The sequence below is a fragment of the Aulonocara sp. 'chitande type north' Nkhata Bay genome, linkage group LG5 (genome assembly GCF_057382095.1).
Source record: "Aulonocara sp. 'chitande type north' Nkhata Bay isolate Kocher_YH1m ecotype deep benthic linkage group LG5, A_spYH_male_GT1.1, whole genome shotgun sequence".
NCBI lineage: Eukaryota > Metazoa > Chordata > Actinopteri > Cichliformes > Cichlidae > Aulonocara > Aulonocara sp. 'chitande type north' Nkhata Bay.
In genome coordinates, this window is record NC_141348.1 from 38,334,506 (window position 1) to 38,346,657 (window position 12,152).

At 38.6% G+C, this 12,152-nt stretch overlaps 1 protein-coding gene across 1 annotated transcript in view; it reads left to right on the top strand.

Moving 5' to 3' along the window:
• The window catches only part of apcdd1l (adenomatosis polyposis coli down-regulated 1-like), a 16,653-nt gene extending 14,152 nt beyond the window's left edge, over positions 1 to 2,501 (top strand). Inside the window, exon 4 of the mRNA XM_086293432.1 lies at positions 1,094 to 2,501. Within this exon, the coding sequence (XP_086149558.1) occupies positions 1,094 to 1,858 (765 nt within the window). The 3' untranslated portion in view covers positions 1,859 to 2,501. The remainder of the gene's footprint in view (positions 1 to 1,093) is intronic.
• Positions 2,502 to 12,152: the final 9,651 nt, after the last annotated feature.

Consider the following 12,152-nt stretch of genomic DNA (forward strand, 5'->3'; position numbering starts at 1 on the left):
TATACTTAAATGATACCAATAGACAATATTTATCATACGAGGCCAAGTAAGTGTTTAAAAATGCTCCATATGCAACGTTGACCTCATTAACATAAACTTCCTTCCAGTCCACTTCCATGAGATCTTGTCTAAACTTGTTAATTGCCTCGTTGTTTCTTAACCTTCTATGACTCACGAAACCAACTTCTTCCTTTCTTTTCATATTTAAATCAAAAGTACAAAAGACTGGTAAATGATCACTTATATCGTTTATGATGAGGCCACTCATAATATTACTCTCCAAGCTATTAATGAAAATATGATCAATTAGTGTTTCTGATTTATCCGTTATTCTACTCGGCTTTATAATTAAAGGATAAAATCCTTTTCCAAATAATAATTCAAAAAAATCTGACGCAGCCTGTTAATTAAGATAGATCAACACGTTACAGGCTGACAAACTGTTGTTGTTGTTTTTTTCAAACATCTAGGCAGTTTGGGTTTAGACCATATTATACATTTATAAAAAATAGTTTCTTCCAGGCCAAAAAACATTTTTTTAGTCTGGAAAATCTGCTCAATTTAGTCTTGAAGCAAAGCTCTCTAGGGGAAAAGATTAGTCAGTGAGACCATTAGTCAATCAACAGAAAATGTATCAGTCATTTACTGAGAAAAAATGTAAAACAGATTGTTTTCATGCCTGCAAAGCATTGCGGCTCTCAGTGTTGGATGGGGTGTTCGAACCACAAAGGAAGCCACGATATTTGGCAGGTAGCTGAAATGAAAATGTTCCACCGACAACACAGAGGTTGGCTAATGCCTATAACAGCACCTACATTTTCGTTGTTGCTGTTTAATTGTTTTTCAGAGCTTTTCAGCTTTATTCAGTAGCACGATGAATATTAGGAAAGCAGGGAGGGAGACACATTTGCATTTTAAACCAGCACCCTTTCACCATTTGTCACTCAAACTTGCCCCATCCTTCATGAAGCATAACTTCAAGCCTAATTAAAGAGGATTAAATATCAAAGCCAGTAATTCTAAAACGAGAAACGGACAGCGTCTATTAAAAAAAATGCTTGGGGTCAACATCTAACATTCTTTTTTCTTGCAGCATCACATCCACCCCTGCCCTGTATGTGCTCTGGTGTACCGCTCCTCAGACCAGCGCCCCCCTGTGTTGCCCCGCAGCCCTGCAACCTATCTGTCTCTTGGAGGCCGATGGGTTAGCCAGCGCTGTGAAACCCGTCCCAATGTCCTCTTTCTTACCCGAGACTTCACCTTTAATCCCCACCAGCACGCCTGGGAGGGCATCTACCGGCACTATTCTGACTCTGCCTGCTCTCAGCCCACTTTCACCCTGAGAGCCTCAGGCCACTATGCTCAGGGAAACCCCTCCCCCAAAATCTCAGGAGCCTCTGAGTTTGTCTTCAAGGTAACCCAGGTCAGAGCCACAGCTATGGGGGAGCCCACAGCCAAATTGCTAAACAGTACAAAGCCAGGGAAGTGTGGTCGTGCTAGAGGATGGGAGGTCGGAGTAGAGCAGGACTTGACCCCCACAGACGGATGCACCGTGTTGGGTATCAAGCTGCCCCATAAAGAGTACGAGCTCTTCAAGATAGAGCTGGATCACAGGAAACACCCACTGCTGTTTATCGGCGAGAGGCCAACTGACGGGTCCAGTCCTGACCGACCGCTGAGGCGACCCACTTCCTTTCAGGCTCCCATGGTACTTTGCAGTGGGGGAAGCACACAGGCCGCCCGCTCAGGTTTTAACAGCAAGCAAGTACAGTTAGCAGCCAGTGGGACAGAGAGGCTTCCACAGCTGGTCCTGCTGGTGTTTGGATCTGTGCTTTGCGGCTGGCTCTGTGTTTACTAGACATTGTTCGCAAATCAAACCTGTTAAACAGCTGAAGCCAGTGATGGACATTTTTTCCTGGCAGCTGTTTTTCATTTTCCTTCCACATGATGACATGTTCATGACCACATGTGAAATAGGCAAGAAAGACATTTAGAAGATATATGCTGTCTGTAGGTTAACCTAAATGACTCACTTCATCTCCTTTTTCTAACAAATCTGTATAAAAGCCACCAATATATACAAATGCCATCGTTTCAGTATGTAAAACTTCATATATTCTTTTGAAACATGATACCTTTGTATGATAATCAAAATGATGCTCTCAAGTCGCAAACTGATTTCAAATGTGGGTCTTCATTAATATGCAAGCCAGGGCTATTTCAGTTACTTTTCACCAAGATGCAGTACAACTAATGCACTTTGTAAATAATATTTTATCAGCATATTGGTAAGAACAGTTACCATCACTGGTCAAGTTTTAGTGTATTAGTCTTTTTTCTATCAACAGCCAGTCTAAACAAATTAATGAAATTAATATTTATTTTATCCATTTATACTGTGCTTTTTTATAAAAATCTTTTTTTTGTCTAATATTTTAGTTAGTTTTGTCATTTAATATTTCCATGTCTATTAAAAGTTGCTTATCATAATATTTTTGTGAGATTCCTTTTCATCGTTCATATCATCAAGACAAAAGTTATGTGGGGTGCTCTATAAATTCAGTTTATTTTAACTAAACTTGATTTATATTACATTTCTACATTACAGAAATAGTCATCTAAAGGTACTTGATATTGCAAGGTAAAGACCTCATAATATTAGAGAAAGAAATCCAAGAATCCCCAAAGAGCAAGGACAATGGAGCAGTGTGGAAAAAACTCGTGGAACGTGTCCAGAGAGAGGTGTTTTTGTATGTAAGATATCAGACAGCTTCCCAACACTGACAGTGACCACAGATAACTGAGATTTGTGCTCCTTCTTTGTTCGCCCACTGTGCTGCACCTAACTGGATAAAATTTTAACTTAAATTTAGGTAGTATTACAAGAAATGTGTTTCTGACGACATTTGAGGCAGAAAAATGAGGCATGCATTCGCTGAATCTGTCTTTGTTTTAGATCAACAACAGCTATTTTTGGCTGGACAGTGTTTATTTGCATAGAGCAGCCTAGACCTCAGTGTTTTAAGACTTTGTTTGACAGAAAGAGCAGACTAAAGGGAAATGGCATGCAGCAAATGGCTGGTGGGTAGACTCAAATCAGACCGCCTGAGAAAGGACATGAGCCTTCAGTACATGGGCCACATGATTTACTGGGTAGGCAGATATCAACCTGTGAATGTGGAGCAGGCGACTCAACTTGGCACTTACAGAAAGCACTGAATGACTTGTTACATAGAGAATGGACACCTACCAATGCAACCAGGCTCAGGGACCATCTGCCACACCTAAGTAGACTTGCTGCCGAACCTCTGAGATCAGGAATAAGTGTAGCTTTTACTTCAAGCAAACAGTACAGTCAGTTTAGAGTCCTGTACTGGAGAAAGTCTGTTGCAGATTTCATGCTTGTCCATTTGACATTTGTTGAGATAGGTATGCAAGTCTAAAATACAAACCTTATGGTAGTGCTATGTAATGTTAAAATCAGTGTAAGTAGGTTTCTATCCTCAGGGGACAAATCTGAAGACTCTCAATCTGTCCAAAAGTTGTTAAAATATGTTAGCATGGACCAAAGTATACGATGGATGAACTGGCGCATGTAAAAAATAAAAGTTTACTTGCAGCATTCCCAAGCTGTTGTTTTATCAGAAAATTCAGGCAAGGATTAACTGAATTTGTTCTCTGGTGTTCATACTGTGGTCTGATTCAAAGCCCACAAAGTGGGTGAGCGTTTGATAGTCATATGGCTCACACATTACTCCGCAAACATTCCAGTGCAGGTCAAACTACTGCAAACACAGAAGGATATCAGATTGGATGCACAGCCTTCAGCCAAGAAAACAGATTTTTCAGCCGCTTTGACATTAAATGAGCCAAGAGGAGCAACAGCAGGAGACAGCAGAGGAATATTTTTTATATATAGCTCCAGATATTCAGTGTTGTGACTGAAGTCAGTGAAGCGCTGGAGATGTCGTCCATTTGTAAAACCCTGACAACTGTGTCTAATGACTTCAAGCACCTCAGCTCAGCATAGTGCAGAATATCATCCAAACTCATCACCAGTGTCTGGACCTTTATCTACTGAACACTTGAATACTCTGCACATGTACACAGGTCTATCAACACCTGCATAACAGTGATAGTGGCGAGGAAGAATTAGGCATATCTGGGACTTACGTTGTGCAAGATTCCTCGCTAATAAGGTTATTAGAAAATAAAGCAGCCTGTACCACCCCTAAATTGCCAGATCGGGTGAAAACAACATATCAAGGGGATGAACTTGTTAGCAAAGGGTTACCCATCAACACACTGGCACAGAGGAACATTGTGCTTTTGGCCACCTAATCTAATGTTAACTATTCTTTGAGTTTTTGGAAGTAAGATTTTCTAACTGCTAGTTTATCTACTTTGTTCAACAGAAAGCCAAGCATTGTGACCATCTTTTATTTGGTGCATTTGTAAAGCTTTTTTAGAGGGTCAATATCTTCACTGAACTTTCCCACATACAAGTAAGTATAAAACAGACCAACATACTAGGCAGTATCAAAGAGGAAGGCTAAGTCATGCACTCCATAAAGCACTAAAAACACAAAACAAAGATAAGCACAAATAAACACAAGCGTAAACCAATAAATGAAGCTGAAAATAAAGCAAGGGCTGCGTAGAGATAAATAAAGGCTACTTTACAAGAGTCAGCCATTAGAGCCAGTATAGAAGTCTTGCACAGCATCAGCATTGCTAACCCTTAAGCGCTTTAAATATAACATAACAGCCAATCAGCTACGCATGAATGCATCATGTGGTTTTGGTGATCCACTACACCCTTTTACACAATATCTGTCAGTCTGTATAATAAGAAATGAGCACCAAACATTATAGAAAGTATTACTCAGCTTCAGCTCGTTCTTCAGCACAGGCTTTCTGCTGTGATCCAGCTTTAAAACTGGGAACTGTTGTTAAGTACATTAAAGGGGTATTTATGAAAAAAATGAAGCCAACGTGGTTATCTCCTGGAATTTATGAAAGAAAGAAAGAAAGAAAGAAAGAAAGAAAGAAAGAAAGAAAGAAAGAAAGAAGACGGTCTTTTTTTCCAGAGACTGCATACTGTTCTTATTAACTCCTGCAAGGACGATGATGGCAGCTGCTAGTCCCATGAGGTCATCCTTCAGGCTTGAATGGAGAATATAGGTCTGTAACCTCCCAGAGCCATCACAAAAAAAGACCCAAAAACTGACTGAAAGAAAAAACTGGAAGTAAATGAGTGGCATTTATCTGCACAATAACATGCAGAATCTTTCATTAAAACAATTTTGAACCTAGACAAATCAAACTTTTAGTGAATCTAGGAGTAACCACACACATCAATGTCGGTTTTTGCTTGCTTTTGATGGCTGGCCTGGGGTCTGTTTGTGGTTTTTGTTAGTGCACCATGCAGTGAAGGCAGAAAGACATGCAAGGCCAGCCTGTTAGTAATCAGGCCCAGCAGATTATTAAATGCAATGATTGAGGAAAAGATAAGAAACAGAGCCAGCTCAGTTAGTTAGAAGAAGACTAAGAACCCTCTTAGTCACTACCTAGAATTATCAGTGTTTATAAATTTTACCTCAGCAGATATTTTTGGATTTTTAGAATTAGTTTATAAAGAATGTTTTCTTCTAGAGTATTGCATAGGGAAAATGTCTGTATGCCTATCACAGAGGAAACAAAGAGACTGGCTGTTTAGGTAGAGAAAAACACTGAAAACACTCAGAAAAACAGTCATCTTTTAATTAATTAAGTAATTTATATTCCTGGAGTATAGTGCAAAAGAATGATACCTATTCTACCGAGTCAACTTGGTTAGCAAAGTGCATCGACAGTGCACAGTGATATTTAACAAGAGTCTAATTTGGAACCACAAAACAAAATGTAAATAAAAATAAACCGGGGCTACCAGCAACCATGCCTTTTGCATGGAACAGCTAAATTAAAAGGTTTGAGCACTATGTGACATGGCGAGCTGTTTATATCTACAGGTGGATTAAAATATGAAGGTGATGCATTGGCAAAACAACTACACTGAGCCAAACAAGTAAATTCTTAGTAATATTTATCCTAAAGTTATGGTTTTGCCTGCACCTGTTCAGCACCTGTCAGTTTTATTAAACCAGACATGCTGGGAGCAGACATCCCATCTCCGTCATTAAGGCCTTGCTAATGTGCTACAATTGCAGATTTAAGTGGAATCAGAGTCAAGCGAGGTTAAGCTTCCTTCCTGAAACAACAGCCATCTGTAGGTAGAGGATGAAAGTCATTTAAAGGATGTTGCAGACAGGCATTGAGAGGTGGTTATGACATAAAATACTCTCCGAAATGTAAGGAGAGAGTCTGCTTTCCTTTTGGTTTTATCTGAGCACTGGGCAAGCAGGACTTGCCTTTCTTGCCCAGATACTGTAGACATCTGCTGCATTCAGATAATATGGACTACTACATGAAGTAAAGCTAAAGAGGCTTATTTTATTAGGCTATAAATATGTAGCATTTCTTCTGCAAAGTCAGACATTAAGATGTACGGGGGTTGGGCTGGATATTTTAAAGCAAGAGTCAGTGGGGACTGGTTTGTTTTTAGAACCAATCTCACATGCTATTTTAGGACCTGGAGTTTTTGGCACTTCTATAGCAGCTTTATTTCTCGACTCCTTTAGGTTGCCTCTTTTCTATTGACAGAAAAACTCACTACAGAATAAGGATACTTCATTTGTTTAATTTGCAAAACTTGGGCAAGGCTATCTTTATTTTGTTTATCAAATCTAAATTTACTGTAACAGATCTAGCAAATAGTCTCCTAAATAATGCACATTTATTAATTGTCAAAATCCAAAAGGAAAAAACACGTGAAAAGTTAAATGTACACATATTTACTTTCAGAACAGTTGACTAAGTAGTTTAGCTTAGCTTAGCAAAACGAATAAAAATAGGGAACAGCATTATACAGATTATTTGCTTGTAACTGAAAAGAAATTAAGTTAGGCAACCTGTTTCTTTTATTTGGCTCTCACAAGAAACTGAATACACATAGACTATTTATCAAACTGTCAAACTATTCAGTTCATACCAAAAAAAATTGTATTGCTTAATTTTCTAAAAGGCAACCAAGTGAAAGAAACACAAGTATTAAGGGACACAGTGGTCATGCATAAGAAAACTGGCCAAAATTCCTTCACTTGACATTTTCCAGACTAGAAAAGATGTCCAAAAATCTGTCAGTCACCAACAAAATGTAACAATGAGCCTCTTAATTAGGGCCTAGTGTAACAGTCAAGAAAAAGTAGCCAATTTACCACCTGTGCAGTTTAGCTGCGTTCCCATGGACTTCTGCAACATAGCACATGCAATGTTTTAGCTTTTATTTAAGAAATAAATTTCTTTACTTTGCTGTTAGACTTTTTTCTGACGAGCTGACCTTGGAATACGATTTTAAGAATGTTCCTATAGACTGTAAAAAAAAAAAAGAAATTAAAAAAAAGAAGAAACAAAACAAAACAAACCCTAAGGAGTTTCCTTTCGGCTAAACCAAGTTTCCAGACCACAAACAGTTTGGTGGTTTAGTCTGACAAATGTTCTGGTAAAAGAAAGACACAGTGCTGCTTTTGGACAGAGATTCATTAGAAATACAGGAGAGGTATGTTTTTTTTCTCCCATCTCCTGCTTTCCCATAAAAATGAACACACACACACACACACACACACACACGCACGCACACACAGATATACACACGTAATTGAGATGACATCACTGCAGTAGTATGGACGACTTCCAACCTCGCTCACTCATTCAAATTTCAGGGTCTGTTAAGAAAATCCCATTATTTCTATAAGAATATGAGCTGCAGCTGTTTCATAAAAGATATCATCAGCCATAAGTTGGCTGGCTCAGTTGAAACAAATGGGTTTCTATTGAGAAACGTGTCCTACTGCACAACAAGGCTTTGTGTCTCTGCCCACAGTGCTGTAACATGGGGCAGCGACTGCACTTTTCCTGCTTGATCTCATGCCAAACAAAGAGCGGGCTCCTTTTTTGTCATGACCTCATGCTCATATACTTAACCAACCTCTGAACAGATCCAGCACCTCATTCCAGCACGTAATTTTCTTTTTTTTACTTTCATAAAATGAATTCTTCATCTATCAATAAAACAGTGGTGGAAGACTTTTCGGCTTTTAACTTATACAAAGTCTCCTGTTCAAAATCCCATTTAAGTAACAGTGTATGTATAATATGTGTTATATTATATATGCATAAGCAGAAAAATAAGCTATGAGTAAAAGTGTACACTAGTAAGTTGTGTGAGGAGTGTTGTAGTTTGAAAAATGTCCTGTACTTCAAGAGGAATACTGGAGTTTTCCCAGAAAAATGTACTTTAAGGCTCAAAAATATTGATTCTTCAGGAATACTGGCACCAGAGAGTGTTGTATATGCTATCTTAATGATCTCTTAATGAGTATGAAAAATGTATTGTTGGGACTATTTAACTGCCCTTCATACTTTTAGGCAGTTTAATATATAATTTTACCAGCTTAAAAGCCATCTTTAAGTAACCAATAATAGACCTACAGCTATCACATGCAAAGTAGTTTAAACTTAAATATTAAGTAAAACACAATATCTCAAGTGTGTTTCAGTGCAACTCTTTAATGTACTAGTTCAGTGTGTGCAAGCTGCATTTTACTCCATCAAGGTGGAGCTAGTTTTCACAGCTTCACTCACAATTATTTACATATAGATAGTTCAGTCCATAGGTTCCCTTAGAGTCCCTTTAGAGTAAAGTAAATGAGGTGGTTATGCAAATTCAGTATAAATTCTAGTTTTGTAGTTAGAAATGGAACAATTAAAAGTGACAGCTGTCCCAAAATTGGAGGTGGGAGGGAGGGATGGATGGATGGATGGGTGGATGGATGGATGAAAAAAAGACATTGCCTTCTGTGTGCAATAGTTGTTTACAAAACTTTGTGTCATATATTTTCAATAAAACCTTCAAAGGAGTTCAGTGGGGAAATCATTTATTTGTAGAACTTCTAATAATCAGTGATGTCATTTTTTTAAAGTGACTTTAGCTGTAAAAAGCACGATATGTCTCTGTGAAATAATGTGGAACTGAAGTATGAAGAGACACAAGGAAATTGGAAAATAGGAAATACACAACTCTTTGCCGCTCCAGGTCACAACAGATCCCAGGGAAAAAAGCAGAAAGAAAACCCATAATTCATTCTCCTTTGCCACATAAAATCATTACAGATGAACAGTAACTCACAGCATCCAGTTTGAGATACATTTCTAGCATATTTGCTGCCTCTGGGACTCATTTTGACAGAAGCATTCCCCTCTGGACTGTCTGTCAGTCCTGGTGGCTTGTTAAATCGGGTCATGTTTCTGTTCTAAGGTTAAGATCACACAAATGATTGAAAGGGTGTGTGTTGGATGGATCTGCCACAGGCCAGTTCTTCCAGACTGCATCACTCACTGCCAGTTGTCCTGGATCCAACCTTTCTGCCAATTATTTTTCAAACCATTCAGGCCCCCCGAGGTCTTACAGAGACCTCTTGTAAATAGAAAATTTGCATGAAATTTGGCTTACTTATGTGCCAAGCAGCTATGCCATGAGGAGTATTTTATTTCACTCACAAAACTTTGAGAAGGAAAATAAATTAAGGACATATTTAAACAAGCCAAAAATGTTTCAATGAAGTAAAAGATGGACCGTTTTTATTGTGCACTTTAATGGATGCGTAATGAAATTATGGCTCATAGTTAAGACCATAAAAAGAGGTGTCAAGGTGATGTATAATTAAACATTTTAGGTATTTTTCAAACTTCAAAGTGCAGGCAGACACTGAGTTTTCTGTATAGCGGTCTATGAAGAACAGACCTAGTGAAACAACGGTGTGTGTATGTGGGGATGGGGGGCGGGATGCAAGGCAGGCTGGTTATAGATCAATCAGAGCCGGGTTGCGTTTTTTAATGTTTAAAATGGATAATAAGAACGGACAGATCCAGACAGTTTCATATAAAGTCAAAGAAGAGGGACTAATGCGTTACTTTCTTACATGTATCAAGTGTTTCTTAACAGCCCTTCTGTGAACACTGTTCAGGTCGCTGGATTGTTGATTTGAATGGTGAGATATACAGATGTGTGCATGATTTAAGTTTGATCCGTGTTAATGTAACTTTACCCGAATTCCTTATTAATAAGACTCTGTATGCATGAGTTGTTTTAGAAGCATATTACAGACTGTGATGGATTACCTCTGCTCAGGGTCACAGACCTTTAAAAGGTTTTTAAATATAGAGTTTTTATCTCTTCGTCTATTTCGAATCCTAGACCTCAGAATGGACTTCCTTTTATATGAGTCGTGAACAAATATTTCTGTGCAATTATAGGAAAGGGATACAGAGTTTTAATGAGGTCAGAAAAAAGCAAATACACATTTATAGGAAGGCTACTCATGCAGCACAGAGGAAAAGGGCTAAAGCTAATCAGGCTGAACGCTAGTTGGAAGCAGGATTTGAAATGAATTTTGCACTCTTGATGCAATAATTTGACATTTTGGGAAATCCACGTACTCAGTAATACATGCCAAGATTGACACCACTCTGCATTAAATGATGATGGAGTGATGGCGGCTACGTCATCAGGCGACACGTTAACTGATAATATTTTTTTAAATAGACTGGAAAGTGAGTCTGAAAGCTTTGAAACCTTTGTACCAAAAGGTAACAGAATCCATCTATTTCTTTCAAAGATTACAAAATAACAGATTACATCTGGTTTAATTCAGAGAAACCAGAATGTCAATGACATCATAGCTCATCTGGGTCACTATCCATCACAGTTCACAGGTTATTATGATGTGTGAAGTACAAAGAGAAAGTGATAGGTTTGTTGTCGCTGGCTGGCCGTATTGCACAAAGTGGACAGAGTAATGCCACTCAAATTGAAAATACTAAACGTGACCTTGACCTTGAGTAGAATGTTTGTGAAAACCCATTAGGTGATCACTGTATGCATGTTTCATTAAATTCTGACCATTACTCATTATTATTATGACCACTGGACGAGGATCAGTTGTGAATGTGAACAGACAGAATAACAGATGCCTCACCATGAGTATGAGCTCCTGCTGGATGTTCATGGGTTTAAAACATCATGTTCAGATGAAAAGCTGTGGTTCTGAAAGTGTTACACATTCCATTTCTTGGCCAAATGAATTACTTGAATATTTTAACTGGTATCTTACAGTTGTTGCCTCAGACCTTTTCTTCAGGTAAGTAGCAGACCTTGTAATTTTAATCCTTTCAGCATTTTTAAAACATCCCTACACGATTTACCTCGGGAATAGATTATTTCCCAACTTAAATGAAAAATTGTGAATTAATATTGGTTGGTTTCCACTATTGAGCCTGAAGCTGCGTATTGCTGTGGCCAAACCAAAAAGCCCAGGAGCTACTGGGCTCAGGTGAACACATGGGGTTTCCTGACACAAACCCGGCTCCGCTGCATCCATCCATGACGTGCAGACAGAAAAACTGTCAAGTTGTTACCGATACAATAACACGGGATGAATCACCCCGGATTTTATTTTACTCCACAACACAGCAGCAGCAACAGAAATCCGAGGGGTAATTAATTTCCCTGCAGCTATATATGTTAACACTCTTATCCCACTGCAAATTGTGGTGCTGCCAAATCAAGCAAAGCAGAAGCAACTAAAAAGCCAGCGGAGCCTCGGCTGTCAGTGGCAGCAGGTCTGGTTTTGTTGAGAGCAGCAGTCATACAGCACATGTACAGCCATCTTTTATTGATGAGCTGTCCTCACATCAGTCCAGTTATTACAACAAATGAATAAACTCTTCTGAATTTACTTTCATATACAATGCGACCCATTTAAGACAAGTGTCTAGCTATGAGTTAAAGCATTACTGAATATAAGCTATAAGTCCCTCTAATGCATCTGCATTAGTCCACTTAAGTCACAGTGATAAAGATCGGTTTCTCTGTAATATAAATATCCTGCAATGTTTGAAAAACCCAGGAAGCTAATGTTAAAAGTGTTTCCTGAATCCTCAAAGATTCTGGGTTAAAAACCTGCCTGCTGCACAGTGATCGATTTTCAGCCTGT